Consider the following 25,451-nt stretch of genomic DNA (forward strand, 5'->3'; position numbering starts at 1 on the left):
GAGTCAAGTTATTCAGACAATCGATCATATTAGTCTATAAAGTAACAAAAAAGTGAAATAAAGAATGTTTTGAGAGGAAGTACATTTGACAAATCCAATTTTACAAAAGGGAAGTAAAATGATGCCCATGTCAAATCGCTTCTGTTTTCTCTTTTGCCCTGAACTCAACCTCCCAGGCAGTTTCCTCCCAGTCTGTGTGATATAGAGACGTTTCCATATGCTCTGTGCAGTTTTGCGGACCGTCACCCTGTGATGGCTGCATCTGCTGCCACGCAACAGATCTGGATGTTGGTGGCTCTCCTGTGTTCACACATCTTGTTTTTTCTATAGTTTACACTTTATAGTTCATTTTTGTTTTCATGGTTCAGTTTGACCTTTCCCCGCGCGCCACATTCACATATACACCAGAAAAATATACACACGACACATATCTTTTATTTCAATCATCATGAATTGATTTATCAACAACGGACATGCATTTAATATCACTCTTATTTATACAATCCCAGTGAAGCTGCAAGATAAGGAGGGTTTTGAAACACAGAGATGGGACAAACTTCTTTTAGCAGCAGGATTTGTATGCAACCTGACAGAAATCATCCCTGAAAGGCTCAACCCAGGGCTGAAATTTGCCAATGTCTTTATGTTGGGTAAAACTGGGCAATTTTGGTGTCTGCTGGATGGCTGATTTACGCTTCACTCATTATTTCACGGTGTCTCATTGGCTGAAAGTATGCACAATGGGCGGGCGCAATCGTCGTGGCACTGTCGGGGGCGGGACTGTCAGGTCCGACAGGAAAACTAAAGAAAGGCGAGTAACGTTGTCTCAAATAAAACGGTAAAATGATGTTTTAGTGTCTACTCAGAATCTGTCACTGCTTAGTTGTTCTCTATATAAAGGCTTCTGCTAGAATTAAGCAATATATTGGTATCATAATCATGTGTCCAGCTTGACAAGAGGCCAGTTGTCTGGACATATTAATCAAAGTTAGCAAGCTAACAGTTAGCTTCCTTAGATGTAATGGAAACTGCGGCTAGCTAGAAGTTAGCTGACACTCCACTGATTCGGAAACAAACATACGCCAAATATAAAATTACTTAAACTAATGTGACATTCAGTTAGGTAGGAAAGTTATCTGTAACGTAAAGCATTTCACCAGAGGTTGAGTTGACAAACACAGTAGTCCTCAACATTAGAAGTAACAGTTAAAGCTAAAAACAGTGAGTAAGTGAGATTATAACGCAACGTCAACATAAAATTCACGAGCAACGCCTGGTAACTACCGAAAGTATCTTAAACGCTCTATTTGTGCCATTACTTACCACTTTTAAAGCTTTATTTGCCAAAGTAAAAATATAAAAAAAGTTAGACGTCTCAGCTTGAAAATAAAGAAATAAAAAAATAGATAAATACAATAAAGGGAAATTGGATAAATGATAATAAATAAATCATAAATGACCAAAAACAATAAATAAGAAGATGCCACTGCACAGACGTTATGTGGTGCTTTGCAACGTTTTTTCTATGTGCTTCAAACATTCTTGACCCTTTATTTTTGTTTATTTATTTTTTTTTACAGTTAATTGATTTCAGTGTATCTTTGTAATAAGATCAATCCAAAAAACCCGAAAAACTTATGAATAATTTAACTGAATGAATCATATCGTATGGGAAGGAGGAATTACGATCAAAGTCACTGTCTATATTTCTGTATATTGTAACCTACAGTGGGGTTCAAAAATCTCAGACCACTAGTCAATAATGTAATACATTTTTTTATTACAACTGATAATATCAGCTTAACAGTTTGAGTGAAAAGTTGAATCCTTGAAAAATGTACATGAAATTCAGAATATCTTAGTATCTGGTATGTCCCCTTTTTGCTTTAATGACAGCATGCAGTCGAGCTGGCATGGACTCCACGAGTTTGTGCAAAACCTGATGACCCTCGTCATCCTGGCATGATGTGACAATGTTCAAAAGAGCTTCTTGTGATGTCACAGAATGCTTGGCTTTCTCAGTCTTCAGGTGCCCCCATAATGGGGTTGAGGTCCGGGGACTGTGGAGGAAAGTCCATTACAGTCAGGACTCCTTGGTCTTTTTTGGTCTTCAAGTAGTTCTTGTCAAAGCTTTGAGGTGTGTTTGTGTTCATTATCCTGCTGCAGTATAGAGACAGGGCACAATGAAGACCCACCCACCCCGGAGGGAAATCAATTCATTGCTCTCCATTGACTTTGTACTGCATGAAGCTGCCTCCTTCTCACTTCTGTCTGCTAGCAAACAACAGAAAAATGCCTGAAAGCTGCTGTGTGGTTGGATGCACCACCAGCAGGGTAAAGAACCCAAAGTTGAAGGTTTACAAGCTGCCAAACTGAAAAACTGAGCGTTTAAGATGACAGAAATGGATACAGGACTGTGTGCCCTGCGGTGGGAGAGATAGACCTGAACTGTACTCAAAAACCTGCGTATATATGTCTGGACATGTTGCCAACAGAACAGCTGTTTAAAGCCCTCCTCCAGTGTATTTTGAAATTTTTAAGATATTTCATATTAGTCATTTCCTGAGAATGTTGATTAGCCACACTGTTCGCCAAATATTTTCTGACAAATAACTCTAAGCTGACATGATCATTATTATAGTAACTAACTGATGAAAAAAACTACTCCATCTGTCTTTGGCTGCAGATTTGTGGTGATGTGTGTTCATGTCGTGACGCTCTGAACCGTCCAGACGTGTGTTTGTTGAGCTGTTGTTATCACTGTGATTGGCACAGCTGTGTCAGAGCTATGAGAGCAGTGATGTGATTGGCTGAGAGAGTTTTTATTAATCACCACACCAGCTGATCTATATTCACTCAGCCCTTTGGCACGTTTGCGCTGCTGCACATACATGATCCATAGTAGCAGGTGCGCATGGAGACGCTCACACAGTCCGTGTGCTGAGACCTGCCGTGCTGTGCTCGGCATTTATTATTCAAATGTCAACTTAGGGTGCAAAATATTAAACTGAGGGTGCAATACATGCTTTTGCACCCTCGTAGAACCGGGCCTGGCCACTGGATAGATGATCCATCAATAACGAATCCATTGTCTGATCTCAACTATGGACTTCACATGTTTCTTTTGCTGACATCTGTATAGCTAGAGCTGTAGCAAGCGGACATGTTAGGCTATAATATGGTTACCATTCCAATACATCACCGGTGTTCTAGAATGGCAATCTGGTTGCCATGGTAACGGATTGTGTTATTATATGAGAGAGAATGTTAAACGTTAAACAAGAAGTAACACTGGCTAGAGTGGGGCTTTAACTGAATCGTATGTGGTTGTAATAGATGTTTGAACTGTAGAAAGAGCCTGAATAGGAAATGATGGCATGTCTGTGCAGGTTTTGTTTTGGTTGTTTAAAGTTACCTGTGGAGAAGAAACATAAAGTATGTTAAGAGGGTCGGCTGACATGCTGAAATCTAATGTTTTTATCCAGCTACAGGGATTTATTGAGTGTTTCAGCCCTTCCAGTGGGCGTGGTCTCCACAAAGATGCAAAGCAGAAGGTCCAGCACGTCTCTGAAGTGGTACTTCTCTTTGGTCAGGGTGTAATGAGTTCGGTACAGGTGTCCAACTCCAGACTTGAATATTCCCAGCACCGTGTTTGACTGTGGGTTTGATAAACTGGTATCATCTCTCTCCTGTTAGTCTCCTTACATTCACCCTTCTGTTACTGCCATACATCTTAAACTTGGATTCATCAGTAAATAGGACTTTTTCCAGTCATCCACTGTGAAATGCTGCTATTTCTTATCCCACATTAAGCGTTTTTCCTTGTTTGTCCTCCTCAGAAGCGGTTTAGAAACTGCTCCTTATCCTCTGAGACAACACAGCCTTCTTTTGACACTAATGATTGATTAGAGTCTTGCCTTCTTTATTTAGCAACTTCTATATCTATGATGAAGTTGCTTTTCTATCTCTCAGGGAACAAAGCTTGATGCATTGATCTTCTGGTGGTGTGATGCTCCACGTGCTGCGTCCTTAGAAACCTTTAGTCTAACCGTGATGTGACTCTGAGAAAACTCCTCTTTGTTCAGAAGAACAACTTGACTTCTGACACTTTCACTTAGTTCTGATGTTTCCCGCTATCACAGTGCTACTTAGTGAGCAATGATCACTAACAGGTGAACACTGGCTGCAGGTTGAGTTGCTCTGGAATAATGCATCATCATTTTACATCTCATAACTTCTTTTGTTCTTAAATGTTTCTGAATCCTCAAACTTTTTCATTATTTCCACGTGAAAATATTCGAGATTTTCAACGTGGTCTCAGACTTTTGGACCTACTACTTTATATCCTTTAGATATTTCTCCAAATCTTTACAAAACTTGACAGAGTAAATGTGTGAATGATTCTTCTGATATCTAAGTCAGTAAATCTTCCAGTCATATTATTACAGTGATACATTTAGTGAAGGAATTTAAAGTTCATTTCTTTCAATATACAAAACTTAAATGAACTTAAAAGAACTGGACCTGTAACAGATAAATCCCTCTGAAATGGCACATAAATCAATCAATAAATCAATCAATAGACAGGTCTTCTTGAAGTTGAGGTTAAAAATGTAGATTTTGTCTGAGTGTAACATTTTGCATCCATGGATTCCAAGATATTTTCCACTTTCCTTGACAGAATTATTAACAAAACAGTTTCCATTGAATCATATAAACAGAAGATTTCACACTTATCATGAAGAAATGATGCCGTGTCATCAGCCAGTAGAGTTCTTGTGATTTCTCTTTTGAAAACAGATAAATAGATACAAGTTTAAGTTACATCTGACACTCAGAGAGAAGAACAAAATAAGACACACACTCGTCTAACACCACATGAAAAAGAAATCTAGGAGTTGTGATAGATGATTACACAACTATAATAATCGCGATAAAATGTTACCAAGCTTGAAATAAAAAATAATGTCCAGTGGAATCAAAAATGTATAAAAGTCTTAAAAAAACAAGTAAGACTTCAGAATCTATAGAAGAAGTTGAACAGCAGCCTGATGTTATTGCTGATATGTCTTTTAGCCTGAAGACTATTTGTGACGGATAAATAGTTTTATTCAACCTCTGATTTTTACACCTTTAGTGTATATTAGTGTAAAACCTTGTAATCAATGTTTAGCATTCAATCAGTAAAACATCTGGTTTGGATAAGAAGGTTATTAAACCCTTTTTCATGCTCGCCTGTCTAATAATTCTTTATACAGGAACAAATGATTGTCGTGATAACGTTCTTTCTCCATAGTAGTGTAAAGTGCTGTGCAGTGTTTTGGTGTCTGATAAACCGTCAGACTCACTGATCTCTAACTTCTCTTTTAAAAAAAAAAAGATAAAATTGTTGAAATGTTGTAGCTATAACTAATGAGAGTTTAGGATTGTGTGATTCATGAGCACGTGTTGACAATTTGAAGGAAGGATTTTAAAAATCAAGCTGCCAAAACAGCAACAACATCCAGTGTGAAGAGTTGTTGAACATGCAGTCGACTGTGTTTTGATGTGTGTGTCACTGCTCCGCTGGGTTCTTCTTCTTCATGGGTGTGTTAACACATCAGAAAGGTTGTTGCTGGGAGGAAACATTCAACCAGAGACTGATGCAAACTATTTCCACATAGATCACACCCCGGGTGTTCCTGTTGAGCCTTTCACTTTTCATCATGACAAAACTGTTCATACCACTGTCTAACCTCAGGACACCTCTAACTAACCCTGACCTCTGATCTGAATCTGATCTAGTCTATTGATAAATGTCTGTTTTCATCTCCTCCAGATGGCTGCGATCAGGAAGAAACTGGTGATAGTCGGTGACGGAGCCTGTGGGAAGACCTGCCTCCTCATAGTGTTCAGCAAGGACCAGTTCCCTGAAGTTTATGTGCCCACAGTCTTTGAAAACTATGTAGCAGATATCGAGGTGGATAGTAAACAGGTGAGTTTCTTCATATCTACAGCAGTGTGTGTAGTCTGAGGCTCTCCCTGGTAATAACATCATCTGTACGGTATGTGGATCAGTTATCAGCTGATTATAGACTCTGGTATTAAAGAAATAGTTTGACATTTGAAGGACTGATACTGACTGATGTCTGCGCTCGTCATTCTCTCTCAACCTCACACAATATTTTGATGCCGGGAATCAAATGTTTTGATTAGTTTCCAGAGAGATATTTAATTTCTGTAGTGACTGTGTTGTTGTAAACATCACTGTCGCTGCTCCAGAAACATTTAGTTATATTTAAAATATAAATAATTTCAAATCCTGCTCTGAATTGTGTTGCCCGGCAACCAGGTGATGACAAGACTGTAAGAACTCTATTGTTCACCAAGAAATAGTTCAACCACACAACTCCTCATAAAAATCACAAACTTTTACATTTCAGTGTCTGTATGAGATACAACATGTTAACGACTGGGCTGTAGAGCTGTGAATGAGTTGAAAGTTTATTTACAACTTGAGAGAATCTACAGCAGAAAGAAACTCAGCATCTTATAACATCTGCATTTAAAACAGATGATCTTAATATACTCAAAATGTACAGAAAAGGGACAGTTATACTTTTGATAACTAGCTTAAAGTACATATGGACTGAAGTTTCCAACAGAATCACACTGCACAGTAAACTGGTAAATTGTGGAGAAATGTAAAGACATATATTACATAAACCATTCTATTATGTCAGGGTTTGTCCTTAATTGTTTGTGGAAATCAGAAAATGTAAATTAAAAAAAGAAGATCTAAAGGATTTGACTCAAATCCAAACTGTCTGGAGTCTGTTTATGAGGAAGTCAGTTGCAGAGTGTGATACTCGATCCCAGAGAGCTACTTCAATCAGTTTCATGGGGGAGGTTGTATTGTAACATGCTAGTGTTTAACTGTTATGATTGTTACTGTTAAGTTCAGACATGAGGACTGTTGAGTTACAGTACTGATATTTCCAGAGTGTCAGTGAACATGTTGAAGCCTGTCTGTCATGTGAGCTACCTGTAACAGTGATCAGTGGGAGATAACACAGCTGTAATAGGCTGACAGTTAAGGGGGTTGTTCTTGTCTTCTTTCAGTTTTTGGCACTCAGCGGTTAGTCTGATGTTACGAGAGGCTGAGTGAGAGGCTAGTGCAGGGTTTTTACTTGTTTTGGCGTTGGCTACGGCTCACAGTAGCCTGTGTTATTATGCGCAATAAAGTTGCAGCGAAAACCTGCTAACGTCTCATCATCTGCTCATCGAGGGACGTTACAGTATTAAACGGTGAGCTGAAATCAACAAGCAGCGTTCTGACGGAGGTGTTGTTATTATCAAGGTGTGCAAGAACTGAGTGGAGGACAGTGGAGATGGCATCTTCTGTGGATCTGTTGATTCTGTATGCAAACTGGTACCAGGCTGTCTGGGATGTTGTCTTTGATGTGTGCCACAGGGCGCTGGTCGTTCAGACTAGATCTTGACTAGACTTGATCTGGGATGTTAGGATGGAGCCAGGTCTCTGTAAAGATGTGGACACAACACTCTCTGATGTCCCTTGGCTGAGCCTCAGTCTGCGACCGGACATTAGACAGAAGTACGCTGGGTCCAGGCTAGGTTAGCTTAGCTCTGATCCGGGCTCTCTTCCCTCTCGTCCGCACTTCCATTTCCAACGTTGATGACTGTATTTCTGTCATAAATAACACATGCTTTATTAATAAAGGTGAAAAAATAGCAAGTTAAAACAAAAATGTAGCAAAGTTTTAGGGAGCTACTGGCCGCTGCATCTGCATGTGCCGCCGTTGTGACTGTGACTTTAAAGGTTAGTGGAGGTTCAGAAACAGCTTTTACTTCTCTCACAGCTTGAGAAATATTTGTGAAGTGTGTCGTAACCTGCTTGCGTTTGTAGGTGGAGCTGGCTCTGTGGGACACAGCAGGTCAGGAGGACTACGATCGACTGCGTCCTCTGTCTTATCCAGACACTGATGTCATCCTCATGTGTTTCTCCATCGACAGTCCCGACAGTTTAGGTGAGATTTTCCTCTTTTCTCTCTATTGTTGTTTGACACACACACACACACACACACACTGTTTGCATCTGCTGCATGTCCTACATGTTTACCTTGTGTCTCATATAGAGAATATCCCTGAGAAGTGGACTCCTGAGGTCAAGCACTTCTGTCCCAACGTGCCCATCATTCTTGTGGGAAACAAGAAAGACCTGAGGAACGACGAGCACACACGCCGAGAGCTGGCGAAGATGAAGCAGGTCAGTGAGGCCGGCTCTCTGATGCAGATGCTTTCAGGAGTCTTTAAAGGGTTAATATACGGTCACTCAGAACTGGTTCTTATGTGTTATCGACCACATCACAAATCAAATGTGTTTATAGTTGTTCCGAATGGCCACTGTCTGTCCAGCCATCACAGACAGGGGAGGGGGATAACTCAGTCTCTCCTGAAAGGCAGTCATAGTGTTGCACTCATGTTCGCATGAAACGTGACAGAAGTAGTTGTATCATGAGTGAAAAAGGAGAGCTAGAGAGAGAGAGACATAAACCTCACCTCTGCACAGCTGAACACTCCCCCTTGTATCTGCCGTCAGAGAGGTGCAGGAGGGCGTTTAGTGTTCAGCCTGTGAAGTTTTATATGCGCAGAATGATGTGCTAATGCGGAGCTACGGGAATATGATCAAAGCCAGCATAAATACAGCGTAGCGGGCATGTAAACATTCTCATTGCCTGCAAGGTGTGCAAGTCCGTCCACAGATGGAGTCATGTAGTAGTAGACGGTAAAACAAAACATACAACTGTAGATGATTTTTTGATCTACACCATTAATGCCAGTGAAGCAGAGCTAGTCTACAGCAGTGAGGTCAGATCATTCCAGGGGGGTTTTGATGGATGGGTATTGTTTTTCATATTTAAAACCTCATAACTTTGTGATCCTTTACTTCATAAATGTCTACTTTTAAAAAACGCATTTAAAACCCTGAAACTAATGAGGAGAATTACTGAGCTACAAAGTAAACAAGCAGCAAAGAGCTGTTTTAGTTATTATGGCATATGACAGCAAGTGTGTGTGTTACTACTTACTCCATCTGTGGACGGACTTGTACACCTATAAAAAGATATGATAAGCTCCTAAAATGCAACACATCATTAAAGATTAAACCAGTGGTTCCAATCTTTTTGGCTGTAGTTGTGTCTCATGTTTCAGATGTTCAGAAGGTGATATCCCCTCTAAACCTCTAGTATATATGAAGTAGTTGAAACTAGCTCCACCTCCACAATCTACACCACTAATAATCTAATGATGTCCTACAGTATAGAATTTTATGAACTTAAATTTTTAACATCAAATTTAAAACTTTTTAAGACTTTTAAAGGAACTGCAGGAAACCTGAATTTGTTGTTTGGAGCAGCTTGTTGTACAGACAACAACAATAACAGACAAACAACCAAATCAATAATATGATATACAGCACACAAAAGGAATAAAAAAACACCAGGGAGCTGTATGTGGAATAAAAAATCCATGAATAAGATAAATAAGCTTGATAAAAACATCTATCAACAATGACAATGCTAAGACGTACGGAGCATTTAGTAGTGGACTTGCAGTGGGAATAAAGGACAAGGAATAGTGGTTAGTTTTACATGATGACGCCCTGATGGAAACAGAGAAAATTAACTTGCAAGAACCCAGAAGAAACCAAAATACTTTCTGGAGGATTTGGTGGTCGCAAAAAGAATTCAATTCTCTTTGTTCTGTTAATCTGAAGTAAAAGTACAACAATACATTAATGTCAAAATATTCAATTATAAGTAAACGTCCATTCAAAATCCCTCACAAGTAAAAGCTCAACATTATGAGAGAATGTACTTAAAGTATCAAAAGTAAAAGTACTCATTCTGCAGGAAAAGACATATCAGTGATATAGGCAGAAATCACGCAGCGCTCTAACAAAGACCAATCACACTGAATAGCTTCTGAAACACATATGTTAACCAAAATAGGCCGTTACAATTATACTTGCCTGAATGCACCACAGTTTAATCATACAAGGTTTATACATCATCAGAGGCAACGTTACAGGACCAAGATGAACATTAACAGCATCATATAGCCTGGTACAGTGACTTCATATTCACACATACACACAGCTGACAGACTCAATAGAGTCATTAATCAAGCATATGGACAAAGGTACAACGGTAACAACAAGCTCAGTAATGTTTAAAATGACACCTGACCATAGCCTGGCATGGCGGCCACATAAACCACACACACACACACACACACACCCGTACACACACATACACACACACACACACACATACACACCCATACACACACATACACACCCATACACACACACACACATACACACACACACACACACACACACACACACACACATACACACACACACACACACACACACCCGTACACACACATACACACCCGTACACACACACACAGACACAGTAACATCGATGTACAATTGGATTTTATGCTGATGTTAATAAACAATCATATTGAAATAGGCAATAAGCTACTACAATCTGAAATTGTAGTAGCTTACTTTTGATGATTACAGCAGGAGATGACGGGGCTTGGTGCTGTTGAACATTGAAATTATTTCATTATAGTCCAACACTTCAGTCAGTTCTCTGAGAGCAGGGACAAAGAGTTCAGTCTGTATGTCATCATTGATGCCTTGATGCTAGTTTTTATCTGACTGACAGCTTTACAACCCAGCCATGAGAGAGAGGAGGAGACTACCATAGACTGTAAAAGAATATGGACATAGTCACCATGATGTCACCCGTTGGTTTCTGAAGAGCAGTTTTGAAGCTCAAAGTGGGCGGCTCCGGCCGTCGCCATCTTGGCCGTTCCTGACTCTGCCTGTCTCCCGGCTAATCCAAAATGGGCAAAGAGGTGGAGCTGAGGCGGGCCGAATGAAGCCTAGCTGCTGAAATAAGCTACCTAGGAGCTAGCAATCTGTCACTCAAAGTAGCCACAACCTTAATTATGAATAATTTACAGCTTAATAAAATTTAAATGGGTGAGTTATTAAAAATTAACCCCTGTACAGTTGTCATGAAAGAGGAAATTAGCTATAGAGCCCAAAACCATTTTTTAAAAAAAACGTACGAGGCTGTAAACATGTTTATTTCTGCTGTAAAGTTGGGCAGTTTAACATGGGGGTCTATGTGGATTGACTTGCTTTTGGAGCCTCAAGTGGCCATTCGAGGAATTGCAGGTTGTTGCTTGGGGACGACATCTCTCTTCGTTTGATAATGTTGAAAGTTAGGCTTTATATTGGGTTTCCTGACTCATTTTAAAAAAGACGAGAAAAAGAGAGAGAGGGGCGAGCACCAGGTGATTTACTATGAAGACAGACCGTTTAATATTAATAAACTGTGAACAAACAAGCGAACAGCGAGCCTCTCAGCTCTGTGTCTGAGTGCAGCGGGGACTGTTTGATACAAACACTGTCACATCACAGTGGGGTGGGGCTTCTGGGCTCTGACTTGACTTCACACTTGGTGGGTGTACTGCTGAGGACCAAAGGAAGCACAGTGATGAGTGTGAAGTTGTTTGCACATGTGACACATTTAATAAACTTTGAATAAGCAAGCAAACAGCAAGCTGCTCAGCTCTGTGTCTGAGTGCAGTTGGGACTGTTTGATACAAACACCATCACATCACTGCAGGGTGGGGCTTTTGGGCTCTGACTCGCTGAGCGGGACAAAGGCATGCGTCTCGCTCAATGAAGCTGCCCGAGAGAGAGGAACGAGCGCACACAGGAGAAATAAACAGAGGCGTAGACAGTAAAACTAGCCAATCAGAGCAAAGACACATTTGACTGGCAGCAGAATCAACCAATGGAAGGTCATTAACTGCTTCTACGGTTCAACCTCAGTTTAGTCTCACTGGTGAAGTTTCTGTCTGGATTAAAACCATTTGATTTATTAAACCCTTATTGTTTTAATTGACATGTTTGTCAGTTGATACATATATATATATATATGTATATATGTATATATATATATATATATATATATATATATACACACACACACATATATATATGTATGTATATATATGTGTATATATATATATATATGTGTATATATATATATATATATATATGTATATATTATGGTTCTCAAGAAATAATAAGCAATCTGCCTGTTCCGAACATGCATGTTTTGAACGGGCACTGCACTAGTTTATCAAAAGACAACTGATCACAAAAGTGAACGATGAGTCATTTGTCGTAATGTTTTACAAAAGCATGAATAAGACAATAAAAAACAAACAACTGGACCACCACATCAGGCACTGGACCACCGATGGGACGGCAACATATGTTTACTCCCGCTACTATGGTTTTCAGTTCCTGGGTCACTCCACAGAGGATTTACTGGATACATTCAAGGTAAGCCAACAGCCTCTTATCAGATCACAACAATTATACTCGATATTTACTTTTAATTCACTCAATATTGAAGTTCTGGTGGCCACGAAGGTCCGTTACCAGCAATCACTTTTAGGTGATTTGCAGGTGAAGGAGATGGTTTCAAACTAAATTTTGTTAAAGAGTGTTTTTTTTTAATAGTACACACGTCTCAGCAGCAATTACGTGACTGTATTTGATCTTGTAGGTTCTATAGTACTATACTAGGCATGATCATAAAATTTAATTAGAAAAGTTTCAACAACACTGAACATTTTAATCATCATGAGGTAGGATTTTCTGCTGGACTATTGCATTACACTGCATTAATTTTTGTTAGATGAACCTAATAAATTGGCAACTGAATGTACGGTATGTAACATACATAGATGTTCATAAAAAATGTGTTTGTGTTTGCCATTGTCTGTTGACCTACAAGTCACCAAAACCATACAGGCTGTCCTCTTCATTATAAATTATTCTATTATCACACCAGTAATTGTCATCTTAATAAGCTTTGGCTTTAAAGCTTATCTCATAATGTTCATCCCATGTCTTACACATACATGGCCTACATGATCTGCCATTAACTTGTTGTTTTGTTTTTATTTATTTTCTCCCCTGTACAGTGGTACAAAAGAGCTCAGCCTCAGTAAGATGTTGACGGTGTCAATGGATGGACCACGTGTAAATTGGAAGTTTGTGCAGCTTTCTACTTTTGTCAGGGAACATCAAGGAGTCAAAGCAGAGTAGACGAGTTTAGTCAGCTGCAGTTCTTGAAAGACAGTGGGATTGGTCTCTCAAACATCTGCAAGAACATACTGGATAAGTGTCCACTGAAGTACCTTTTGGTCCAAAACATGACATGTCTGGACCCAGCTAGAATATACTCTGAGCCAGATGTGTGCTCGCAGAGAATGAAGGACCTCATCCAGAGGTTTGTGCAGGATAAACAGTTGCCAAGTCCAACATAGGAATAAGAAATGAGTTGACATTAAAAAAAAGTATATTTTAATTCTCATAAGCTCTATTGTTTTAGCCTTATTAACAATAGTCCATGTCCAAATGCTGGTAATTTACCATGCCGCATTGAAGTTTAAGTACTTTTTGCATTCTGTGCATACTGTTTCCAGAAAACTTTCTGCACTTACTATTTATTAATGGTGTTAGTATTTTGCACGAGAATAAGGTCCAACGTGTAAGCAAGAGCTAATATATATTTTCCATTTTTAAATACAGGTGATGTGTTTGCATAGCAATTCCTCTTCAACACTCTTCGACATGTTTTTGCACTGGCACATGAGCACCTCATCCTTTGTGAAGAAGCTGCTGTTCCTCTCCCATGGCCACAGTTGAACGAGGGTTCTCAGTCAACTAAGAAGTGGTTGTCGCCCAAATACTTATCTGTGACCATGTGAGAGTGTATAATGCATCGACCCAGGTACAACTTACGTAAGAGTTGCTAAACTACTGTGCAACTGCGTGGACCAGGTACAGAATGCACCTGGATGAGGAAAAAAGGAAAAAGACAAAGGATGAACGGATCTTTAAAAGCAAAAATGGCTGGAGATGAACTTGAGGATTTATAGAAGAAAAGAAAAACTATGCAGAGTCTATGTGAGACCCTTAAAAAAGATGCAGACAGCTTTGCAGAAAGCTGAGAGTACTGCAGGGACTAAGATTTGAGAAAATGCTGCAAGGAGAAGAGAGAGGAGTTAGGAAACTTGGATAGAGAAATTGAGGAAAAAGGCTACGAGACATGTAAAGTGAAATTGTATCTTCTCAAATCCAAGGATGTAATTAGCCAGGGGTAAAGAATGTCTCCCGTAGTGTTGCAACACTCAGTAGAATGACAGGAAATAGATTATTAAAATAACCCCCCAACTCTAGTTTCTCCAGTATGCGGATTTGATGTTTTTCTCTGTTACATATGTGTCACTGTATAGTGTATTGAATTCTTTTGGGTTTTTGGACTGTTGGTCAAAGTAGTTTGAAGACACAACTTTGGGTTCCAGAAACCTTTTGGGAATTTGTCTTATTGTTTGACATTTCATAAACAATCAATAAATCAGTGAGTTTCAGCTGTGGTCCTCTGTACTGAGATGTGATATCTGGTTTTGATTTCTGATCATTTTATTTGAATAAAAAAATGGTTACACATGTTACACCTGTGTGCGTGGGATTAATAAAGTTGTTTGTGTTGTATTCAGTAACGGATCTGATAACTTCTTCCACTACTGCCACTTTTGCATTGGATTCAGCACTTGGTGTATTTCCATAAGAATATTATATCAGTTTCTCAATATCAATATCTGCTGATTTTGATTAGTTGATCTGATTATCCTTAATGACTTGGTTTTTTCCAAACAGGAACCAGTAAAGTCCGACGAGGGGAGGGACATGGCTAACCGCATCAATGCCTTTGGTTACTTGGAGTGCTCAGCGAAGACGAAGGACGGTGTGAGGGAGGTGTTTGAGATGGCCACCAGGGCAGCGCTGCAGGCCAAGAGACGAGGAAAGAAGGGTGGCTGCCTTCTGCTATAGAGCGTCAAGTCACACAGGATTGGGAGGGAAGAGGGAACCAAACCAGGCCAAGAAAAGCATCCCTCCTCTATGTCTTGTTTTGTCACCAGGGTGGGCCAAATTAAACAGGGCTTGTAAAGATGAGAGAGAAAAGTGAAACCAGGCCAAAGGAGAAAAGAGGAAGGTCAAATGCAATGGAAAAAGGGAGTGTATACATTTAAGGTTATAGCTTTTAGCTTTCAAATGAAAATACTGTAATCTCTGGTGAGGATTTATAACACCCAAACTTAAGAGAACATGATCTCTCATGCATATTTCTCAAAGTGTGGCAGTTTATGTAAGTAATATCTCCAGTACTCTGAATGGTTTGTCATTGACACCAACTCCAAAAGAGTTCAGGAGTGTCACTGCACCCACAGATGTATGCCTGACCTCCATGGCTCGCAGTGTGATTGTGCTTGTCCTTCCCTTTGAAAAGCTATAGTATTTGATACAACTCCAATTAATTTAAAAAGCAAAAAGTTAGATTATTGGCATTTGAGCATAAATATATAATAACTGTAAGGAGACCAACTTATTTGAGTGTTTTATACAAGCTTGTTAATGAATGCAACACTTAAAGAATTGAGTTCAATCAGCTTAACTGTATGTGATTGAATTGATGTGGACTGTCAGACACACTGTATGCAGTTGGTTATTAAATGGTATAATCCTCTAGTCAGTTACCGTAAATCCTCAAATAGTGGTCAAAGCCTTAATTTACCGAAACTAGAGAGAGGACCAGGCCTTAATGTCAAACAGGGTTATATTAGAGTCAAGACTTCTTTCTGATTTCCCTGTGTTTAGAAGTCCAGACGGGTGACAAATTAAAGGAAAAACCAACATAAGGTGTCTCAGTAAGGTGTTGGACCAACACGTGCCACCAGAACAGCCTCAGTAAGCCTCAGCATTGATTCTACAAGTCTCTGAAGTCTTCTGGAGGGACGAACATGATAGATACCACTCCCATCAGGATAGAAATGTTTCATCATAGGATAAAGGTGATCACTCACAACATATTTGTATTGATTAGCAGTGACCTTTCCCTCTTAAGAGGACAATTGGACCCAAACCATGCCAGTAAAATGCCCCCCAAAGTATAACAGAGCCACCAGATCCCCTTACTGTAGGGGTCAAGCACTCAGACCTGGACTGGTTTTTCATTTGATTTGTCACCCGTCTGTATATTTCATCATGTTTAGTAGTAGAGGCCTCCCTGTTTTCTGATCTGCTCCTGTTTTAATTGTTGATGAACTCAGCACCTCCACCTGTAGTCTTGATATGTTCAATCTAATTATGTACATTTCCACAGCACTCATTCCATCATTGCAATAACAGAATCATGTCAAACTCACCAATCTGCTGCTCGGTGAGTTTCTCTATTTTAACACAAACACTGTCTTTTGTTTTTAATTATTTCAGTTCAGATTTTAATTATTTTACCCACAACACTTGGCTTTTAATTTGAAACATCTGCAGGAAGTATTGAGTTTCAGTGACGGTAGTGGAAGCAATGGGAAATAATTAGTGAATGAAAACAGTATTTTTGTAAGAAGGTAAGCTCAGGAGCAATGTGGTGAGTTCAGCTAGGTTTCCGTCTAAATATAGATCCAATTTTAACCAATGTTTCCAGAAAATTGGCACAAGAAAATACAAATTAATGCAGTTTTCCATCCATTACTGTCACATGACCAAATGGCCGACTGATGTACTGATGGAATTACTGTTGTGAAAATGTACATTATACTGAATTTACCTTGTGAGACGTTATTAGACCCAGCCTTTATTTGCCGTTTCTAATATGAGACTCACATGATTTAAATACCAGCTTTTATTTGAGAATTTATGGTATATGCCATGGTGTTATTGGGAGTGCATTTTACCATGTTTCCATTCTGCCAGTTCACTCATTGTTGACAGCTTTTCTTTTCTCGCTTCATATTCTGTTTTATGTTATTTTTTAACTCCATGTGATATTCTACTGGCTTACGTTGTATTATTTGCACACATGTTAAAACAAAAGTTCAGCGTGACTTAAACACTTTGAAAAAAATGTCAAATTATAAAATGCAAGATACGAGCATCTCCTAAAGGATTGGTTATTTGTAAGAGGAATATTCTTTTGTATACAAATGTATCCTCCAGTTATCTTTTTTAATATATTCTAAAGGAAATAAATTGTGAGAGACAATGACCAAATCCTGCCACTGGTGTCACTGTTCACATGCTTAACACCATTTCAGTTATTATTACAGATCATGCATTTGTTCACCACCAACAGGTAGCTCACTGAATACAGATTGATGCTGCAGAAGCAGAGTAGGGGTTTCTGGTGTACGGAGAAGGAAAAACGTCTAACGAGCTCAAAACTCCAGCAACTCTTCAAATCACTAGACTGAAAAGAATATGTGATGCTCCAGAGCAATATGATAAAAGTAAAGTCGAGATGTTATCCAAATTCAGAGAAAGAAATCACCAAGAAGATTGGCTTGTATGTGCAGAAAACAAAGTGGATTCAAGAGCAGAGAGGCTTATTTGCAGGCTCCAAATCTAAGCCACACCTTATTTACTGCACAACTTTCACCCCTAAAACTAAGAACATCAGTTTTCATAATTTTAAAACATTGGCATATTCTTCAAAATGACCCATCCTCGCAAGAAACCTTTAAAGATCTACCTGTGGTACCTTTTAAAAGAGGAAGAAACATAAGGGACAGGGTTGTTAGAGCATGTCAGCATTCTGAAGTCCTGAACTGTGAGCTCACAACTAAACCTCTTCAAGGCAACTTGAAGTGTGAAGCCTGCATAAACTGCTAATATACCAAAAACCAAAAAATGTTGTCTATATGATACAGTGTCCATGTGGTAAAACATGTATAGGTGAGATATCTCGTTCTCTTAAAGAGCGCATCACTGAACAAAGGAGCTCCATTAAAAGTAATGATGTAACCAGTCCTGTTGCACAACATTTCAATGAAAAGCAACATCATATTTCATCTTTATTTTTACAGGCATAGACGTGATTGAGTCCAGCCAAAGAGGGGAAATGTCAATTTTCTCTGGAAAAAGAGAGAAGCATTTTGGATTTTCTATTTCAAAAGTTTATTTCCAGGAGGCATGAATGAGGATTTATGTGGTTTTTATAATGTATTATTTTATATTGATATTATTGATATTATCTTTTTGCTCTTCCTAATCTTTCTATATACAGCACTTTATTAAGTTGTTTTTTTTAACTATGGATTGGATTAAGGCCTCTTCTGTTCAAACTCAAGTACCACCCCTTAGTTGCACTTCTCCAGTTAATGGACCAAATATGGTGTCACCCATGTCCCTTATTGGAAACTCCCTGTGTCTGGGACAACGACTGGCCTGAAGCCACATACCCAACCCATCTTTGTAGGTGTCCCATTGGCTGATATGTGTCTGGATGTACATGATTGGTTGTCTTATATATATATTTTTTATCTTCATACTTCCTCTATTTAAATGTTGTTTGTAATGTGTTTCATGATGACCCAGATGAAGGCCACAAGCTGAAATGTGTTGGTCTAACAGTAAAGTTGTTCTATATATTACAAGTGTTGCTGGAGTTTTCACCTCTACAGATTGATGATTCAGCCACACAACTGTCTTTAAATTCTTCTTACTTAGATCCCAAAGTTTCAAAAGATGCCAGACATGAAAATGTGTGTAAAATGACGCAGCAGACATATAGAATGTGATGAAATTGTGCCATCATACTAATATAGCTCTGATGACAGCTTGAACGAGCTGATGAGGATTGTATGATACTTTCAGATCCAGTTATTAACACAGGAGCTACATCCCAATGTCCTTATTTGATCGTTCATTCATTAGAAAGATTTTTCTTTTCATCATCGTCATTTCCCCCGTTAACTTTTATTATGGATAAAATTTAAGTCAGGTTTAGTCTGTCCGTCCAAATTACAACAGTCTGGCTCAAAATCTCTGCCATGATGACATCGCCCTCGGATACCCATTCTTTGTCGCACCACAAGGCACACTGGGTAATGTAGGCCCAGCAAGGGCCCTCCCCTCTACACCAAAACAGTGACAGGAAGTTGAAACCTAAAACCGGGGACACTGAAAAATTAGACAGCATAAAAAAAAAAATGTGTCACTGAAAAAAGACACATGAAGCAAAAATCTGAAGAATGACATTGGAAAACACATCATCATGCAAAAAATATCAAAATAAAATTGTAAGATTGTAATTTTTTAATGTTTGTGTTTTTATTTTTCAGTGGAACTTTTTTCAGTGCCAATGTTTTCTTTTTCAGTTCAGGTTTTGTTTTGAATACCGAATTTTATTTTCAATGCCAAAATGTAAATGTCACTCTGCTGGCCCCAAAGTCCTGTACGCCAGCAAGTAAACAACTGACCCGACGCACCAGTTGGTTTGTTACACAGAACCTCAGATTTATATTCATAATTACTGAAATCAGTTGAAACACTTCTGACCAAACGCACTTGACTGCAGGGCAGCGCCGCAGCATATGAATCAAAGTTCCCACCTGTCCACAACCAGCTTGGGTCTATTTTTAAGAGCACACAAGCTTTCTCTTATGAAATAACACTGATGTTATCATCAAGGTTGTTTTCTGAGACCTGACAAATCTGCCTCCCAAAACAACTGTTTCAGGCTGTGTCAGAGTCCTCATGATGAGTTCAACTTTGACTCTCTGTGTGCACAGAAGAGCAGGATTTGTGACATCACAACTAGTTTGGAGCCATCGTGGTCCAGTTTTCAATTTACACAAGTGTGATGCGGAAACTTGAAGCCTCCAGTACACAAAACACTGAGAATGAACTTTACACTGAAGTAGGAGACGTCTGGTTTCCGGCTGGATATTCACTGATTGTGAATGATTTAATAAGGGAAAAGAGCAAATGTCATTTCAAGAATTCTTTAGATGTCACAAAACATGTCTGGAGGGGATCTTTACACATCATTACTAAATTATTAATATTCTAAATACTAATAAATGTCACAATAATGCTGAATACAGTTGTCTATTTAAACCATTTATGCTACATGTAGTGTTCATATATCAGTACATGCCTCATTTTATACTGTCTCTTGCATTTAAAAAAATTGCAAATTGATGTGATCTATGACTTTACTTGATTATCTATAAATATCTCTTATACTTAGAGTTTCATAAACAATCCCATAGATATTATTTCCAGTTATATCTCAGCTTCTTATACAATACTAACTGTTGATATTTCAAAAATCACAGTATTGTACACTGATGAACTGTCCATAGACGTGGTCAGAACAGCCCTGTAAGCATCCATCCCAAAGCAAGGCTGAATTCAGTTGTCGTCATAGAAACCGCTCCCCACAGTCCACTGACTGATACATCTTCTGAGCTCCCAGGACTGAAGTCGGCTTCTGCAACACTAACATCTGCCTGGGATCCATGTAAACAACACTGTGACACACAGCGTGTGGTGTCTGAGCGGTTCAGTCTTCAGCTTCATTCTATAACGTCTGATGGAGTCCCATCACGAACTCCTGGTAAAACGGCTCTGAAAAGAAAAAGCACATGAAGTTTCTTTAAAAATGATGTAATTTTGTTTTCACATTCATCTGCTGAAAGTAGAAAAGTTCCTCTGTGTTGACTTAAAAAACAGATTTTTAGGGGCGGGTCTATGGGCATGATTAGTGATGTCACAACTAGTTTGAAAGCTAATTATGGTTCAGTATGTAACTTACATACAAGTGTGATGTGGAAACTGGAAGCCTCCAGTGCACAAACACTGAGAACGGACTTTTCAATGAAATAGGAGACATCGCGTGTCCGGCAGTTAAACTTTTAAAATGAAAAACATTTTGCATATTCATAGATGCTGGAAGAAGATCGCCACAAACCTCTATCAGGCTCAATAATTGAGTGTCTAATGAGGAAATCCAGGACCACCATGGCAGAGTTGGGTTTGAAGTCATCAGTGGCCAGTAGTTCCTTCACCTGAAACCAAGACAGACAGATTAGATCATACTCAGATTGTATTTTCTTGAAAGCTAAATCTCTGTTCTTCTAACATCACTCAGTATATCGTCATTTCAAGGGAATACTTCTGAGAATATGACAAAAATACAAACCTTATCTATGGGCAGGAGGTAAAAATCTTGCACCTCTCCATCACCTATTCTGGGCTTGAACTGGAGAGGAAGTTCCAAATCAAAGACGAACTGGCTTTCTGCAAACACTCCCTCTTCATCCTCATAAGTGTAGCTAGAAAATGTATTGAAGTGGTTAGTTATGGAATCAAAAGAGGCTTGATTTTTTTACTTGTTTTTTGTAATATTAAAAAGGGAAAGACAAACTTCCTGCAGAACTCTGAAGGAACCAGACCATGAGGTGGTCCTTCAGAGAACCTGAAGACCTCGTCCAGTCTTGCCTTACAGAGACCAAAACTGTGCTGCCTTTAAGAGACTAAACCTGGATTTATGCCGAGGTACGAGGGGTTAAAGGGTTGAGGTTTGGATTTATAGTTGAGTGTTGTGATATTTCAACCACTGATATCACCACTGCAATGCTTGATGTACGTTCAAGTTTTTCAATTCAATTTTTATTTATATAGCGCCGAATCACAACAGAAGTTATCTCAGGGCACTATTACACATGATCAGGCTGTATCGCACCTTAATTACATTCTCTAAAGCAACTGTGATCACATTCTTTCATTTACTTTGGAACATGAGTGACGGTGGGAAGGTCCACTTTGTTTCATTGTTGAATATGAGACTATTCTGTGGGCTTGCTGTATTTAGGGAGTCGGCTGTGGCTTAGCAGGTAGAGTGGATTGTCACTAATCGTAGGGTTGGTGGTTCAATCCCTGGCTCCTCTACGGAAGCCTTGAAAGGCAAGCGAGAACTTTTTTTTTTCTGAGGATCCAATTCCTAAGTCTGATCTTAATTCTTTTCTCTCTTGTGTTCATGAGTTAAGAACAAGTGAAAACAAGTGAAAGTGAGGGTTTTGCCAGGATAATCTTTCAAAGTTCCATAAAAAAAATAATAAAAAAAAAAAATTAATCTGTGAAACAGGTAAAAAAAAAGTTTTGCCGGGATCATCTTTCTACGTTTTTTGGGGTTTTTTTGTTTTTTTTTCACATGTGAAAATTGGTGAAGAATTTGGTTTTTTTTGCCAGGATCATCAAGTTTTTTTTTTTCATGTGTTAAAGTAGCAGGTAAATTTTTTTGTTGTTGTTGTTCTCTGTTGTAATACTCATTTCAGCCACAAGAGGGCAAAGTTTGTTTGTTTTTTTTCTTCATCATCTGTGAAAGTAGCAGGTGAATAATTTTTTTTTTTTTTTAAATCAAGATTTTTATAAGTGTTTGTTGTTGTAATACTCATTTCGGCCACAAGTGCACCACTACCTTGTGTTCTAAATAGGACTGAAAGCATTCATGTTTTCTTCCAGGTGAGTTTTAATAGCTCCATACCCTCTAAACACAAGGTACATATAATATGTATTAGCAAGTTATGTAACATTACTGTCGCTGACGCTAATCTGCACCTCAAAAACAATACATTAAAAATATTACAAATATCAAAATAAAAGAATAAACCTCACAAAATAGTGAATGTACAAAAGCAAAACAGTTCTACCTCTTAATAAGGTGACGTCACACTCTCTCTTACCTTCCTGACACACAGCCTTGCTCTAAAGTAGTTAACGAGCAGAGTTTCCCTACCATCACCATGGTGAAAACCTCTTGAGAGACAATAATATGGACTGTCTAGAACCTCTGATGTGTGTGTGTGAAGGACAAACATATCAGCTTTGCCACTTCTGTTGTGAATATTTCTGCCTGAGTCGACCCTCTTACTTACATATTCTACCTCATTCTGTTACACTGTTTCATTTAGCAAAATTTCTGACAGTTTCGCTAGCTTAATTGATTTACGGCTTAATTACTTTGTAGACCGAGTTACCTTATTATCAGTGTTGTTCATGCTGATGTAGGTTATTTAGGATGACGTAGTTACCCTGTTAACTGGTCTATACATATATATTATTGTGTGCTATTGATAGTAATTCTGTATTGTTTTATTGGTGTATAGTTGTAGTTTTCCACATCGGACCGGCTTCAGAAACACGGACACACAGTACTTGTTATTAGATCCATTTACTGTCTGTTTGGTTCTGCACATGAGAAAAGACTCTTTTCTATGAGTGTTGGTATCAAGCTTACCTTATTGTGGTTACAGGATGAGCCTTCTCAGCAAGGGCTGCTGGGATACATGCTTCTTCCTGACATTCTTTGACCAGAGTGTGTTTGATGCCAAGCCCAGCAGCCAGACCGCCTGCTGCCTTCAGAGTTACAACACATCAGCCCTCCTCGATTCTTTCTAGTCCTCTCATCAGCCAGTCAACAAGCAGCGCTTCAAGTGCATTAACAGCACTTATATACTTGATATCATTCAAAATGTTGAATTTAAAATGTTGTGCTGTTCATTTAATTCATATATATTAACTCTTTACAGTATCTACCATGGCAGCATGTCTTGACAGTGTCACAGGTTGTGCTCACCACATTGTCCAGTAGTCCAGGATACGTCTGCTTTGTTGGGGAGCGTCTTGCCAGCCACATGTTGACTTCCCCGCTTTCACTAACAGTGTAGCCGTTAACATGGACTCCATACCGCTTGATTCCAAAAAGACCTGTTCAGTAACATCACGGTTAGTTCACAGGACACTAATAGTGATAAAAGTTTCCTTCGACCTGTTACTGTGAGCCCACACTTACTCGTAGCTGCTCTCTCCATCCACATCAAAGGAGGGTCTGAGAACTTCTGCATCACGTTGTACTTCTGAAAGATGAGAATACTTCAGATTTACTGAGAGTCATGTGCTGTCAGTGTGAACATGTAAAGTGAATTCAGGTGTTAGGATGCAATTTTTAATCCACTGTATTAGATAGAAGACATAGATCCCAATTCCCTTATTAGACTGAAAACATGTTTCAATGTTCATTTGGGCTCCTGACTGTTGTTTAAAGGACCAGTGTGTAGGATTTAGGGGGATCCTTGGGCAGAAATGGAATAAAATATTCATAAATATGTTTTAATTTGTGTATAATCCCATGGAAATAAGAATCATTGTGTATTTTCCTTACCTTACAATGAGCCCTTTATATCTACATAAGGAGCAGGTCCTCTTTCACGGAGCACCCCATGTTGCACCACCATGTTTCTAGAGAAGCCCAGAATGGACCAAGCAAACACTGGCTAAGCCACTAAATCCTACACACTGGTCCTTTAAGACAGACTTGAAAAATTGTGAACCCGTCCTTCAACATTCAAAATGAATTTAATGGAAACCAAGACATCCATTTTCCAGGTTTGCTCCTCTGAATCAGTACTGAAGAGATACAAAATCAGATGCCATATTAGTAACGCAAGACTGGATTACCAGCCAAGCAAAGCTGGCAACTGCTCTGGAGCCCCAGGGGCCCAAAACACCTCGCTTAACTGTATGTCAGTTGGTTTAAGTCATTTGATTTTTATTCAGTATCAACTAAGACAGGTTCTGCATTATTAAAATTAACTTGGCCCCATCAATGGGAACCAACCATGATCCAATGCTATACAACATCATACTAACAGCTGTGTGTGTGTGTGTGTGTGTGTGTGTGTGTGTGTGTGTGTGTGTGTGTGTGTGTGTGTGTGTGTGTGTGTCCTGTCTCACCTCATCTCTCCATCCCGTCAGGCAGCTCAGTGAGCCCTCTCCTCTCCAGGACGTCAGGACAGCGTCCACAGCCTCGGATCTCTTCCCAGCAGAGTCCAGCCTGTGATGCAGGGACACTGCGCCACCGTGCGGCGGACTGAACACGTCTGGATACCGCGTCAGCAGCGACGCTACATGCGGAGGGATCCAGCCGACCTGCGTCCCGTCTATCTCAAACCGAAAACATTTCGCTCGACCGGAGCCTGCGGGGAACAGTTGGTGATTGGTTACTGTACAAAACAATATCTCAGCCCGTCATGGCGACAAATTCACACAATACCTCTCGTCTAACTTTACCTGGTAAATAAAAGTTATTCATTCGGCGGAGGAGCCGGAGTATGTCTTCTGACCAGGCAGAGACTGCCATTTTAACTTCCAGTCAACGAGCCTCTTCACCTGCACTTCAAGAATCCGGATATGTTAACGTGTCGAAAAATAACTATCATAACAACACTGTATTATTATTTTCAACATGACGCCAGTCTCCTCACGCCTCCATGACGCTGAACTATGGATGTATAAAGACAACTGGATAGAAGAAGAGCGCCGGGCTTTAAAGCAAACTTCACATAGCGGCCAAACCGAGTAATTACGACGTTACGTGAAGCACACTGGCCCCAAAACAGTCTTCCCATAGGGGCAGCATTACGCTTCTCACTTA

General features: G+C 39.3%; 2 protein-coding genes and 1 long non-coding RNA gene across 4 annotated transcripts; 1 reads left to right on the plus strand and 2 right to left on the minus strand.

The window, feature by feature from the left end:
* The first annotated feature begins 731 nt into the window (after positions 1-731).
* On the plus strand, positions 732-17,219 carry LOC122982015 (rho-related GTP-binding protein RhoA-C). 2 transcript variants are annotated; one of them, XM_044350955.1, is made up of 5 exons: positions 732-811; positions 5,819-5,974; positions 7,907-8,027; positions 8,136-8,266; positions 14,834-17,219. In XM_044350955.1, the coding sequence occupies exons 2-5, from the start codon at positions 5,819-5,821 to the stop codon at positions 15,005-15,007; spliced, it is 582 nt and encodes a 193-aa protein (XP_044206890.1). In that variant the 5' UTR covers positions 732-811; the 3' UTR covers positions 15,008-17,219. The 2 variants fall into 2 exon arrangements, with proteins under 2 accessions (XP_044206890.1, XP_044206889.1); XM_044350954.1 differs by having other exon boundaries at positions 750-838.
* Positions 17,025-18,496, minus strand: LOC122982017. The gene is made up of 2 exons (XR_006403373.1): positions 17,587-18,496; positions 17,025-17,555 (listed from the first exon to the last, which is right to left on the minus strand). It is a non-coding gene; the product is annotated as an uncharacterized LOC122982017 (long non-coding RNA).
* A 1,390-nt stretch (positions 18,497-19,886) lies between these two features.
* tpk2 (thiamin pyrophosphokinase 2) lies at positions 19,887-25,382 on the minus strand. The gene is made up of 8 exons (XM_044351826.1): positions 25,088-25,382; positions 24,752-24,993; positions 23,811-23,874; positions 23,595-23,725; positions 23,256-23,374; positions 21,159-21,291; positions 20,928-21,024; positions 19,887-20,584 (listed from the first exon to the last, which is right to left on the minus strand). The coding sequence occupies exons 1-8, from the start codon at positions 25,155-25,157 to the stop codon at positions 20,538-20,540; spliced, it is 903 nt and encodes a 300-aa protein (XP_044207761.1). The 5' UTR covers positions 25,158-25,382; the 3' UTR covers positions 19,887-20,537.
* Positions 25,383-25,451: the final 69 nt, after the last annotated feature.

This window comes from Thunnus albacares, chromosome 5 (assembly GCF_914725855.1).
Source record: "Thunnus albacares chromosome 5, fThuAlb1.1, whole genome shotgun sequence".
Lineage (NCBI taxonomy): Eukaryota > Metazoa > Chordata > Actinopteri > Scombriformes > Scombridae > Thunnus > Thunnus albacares.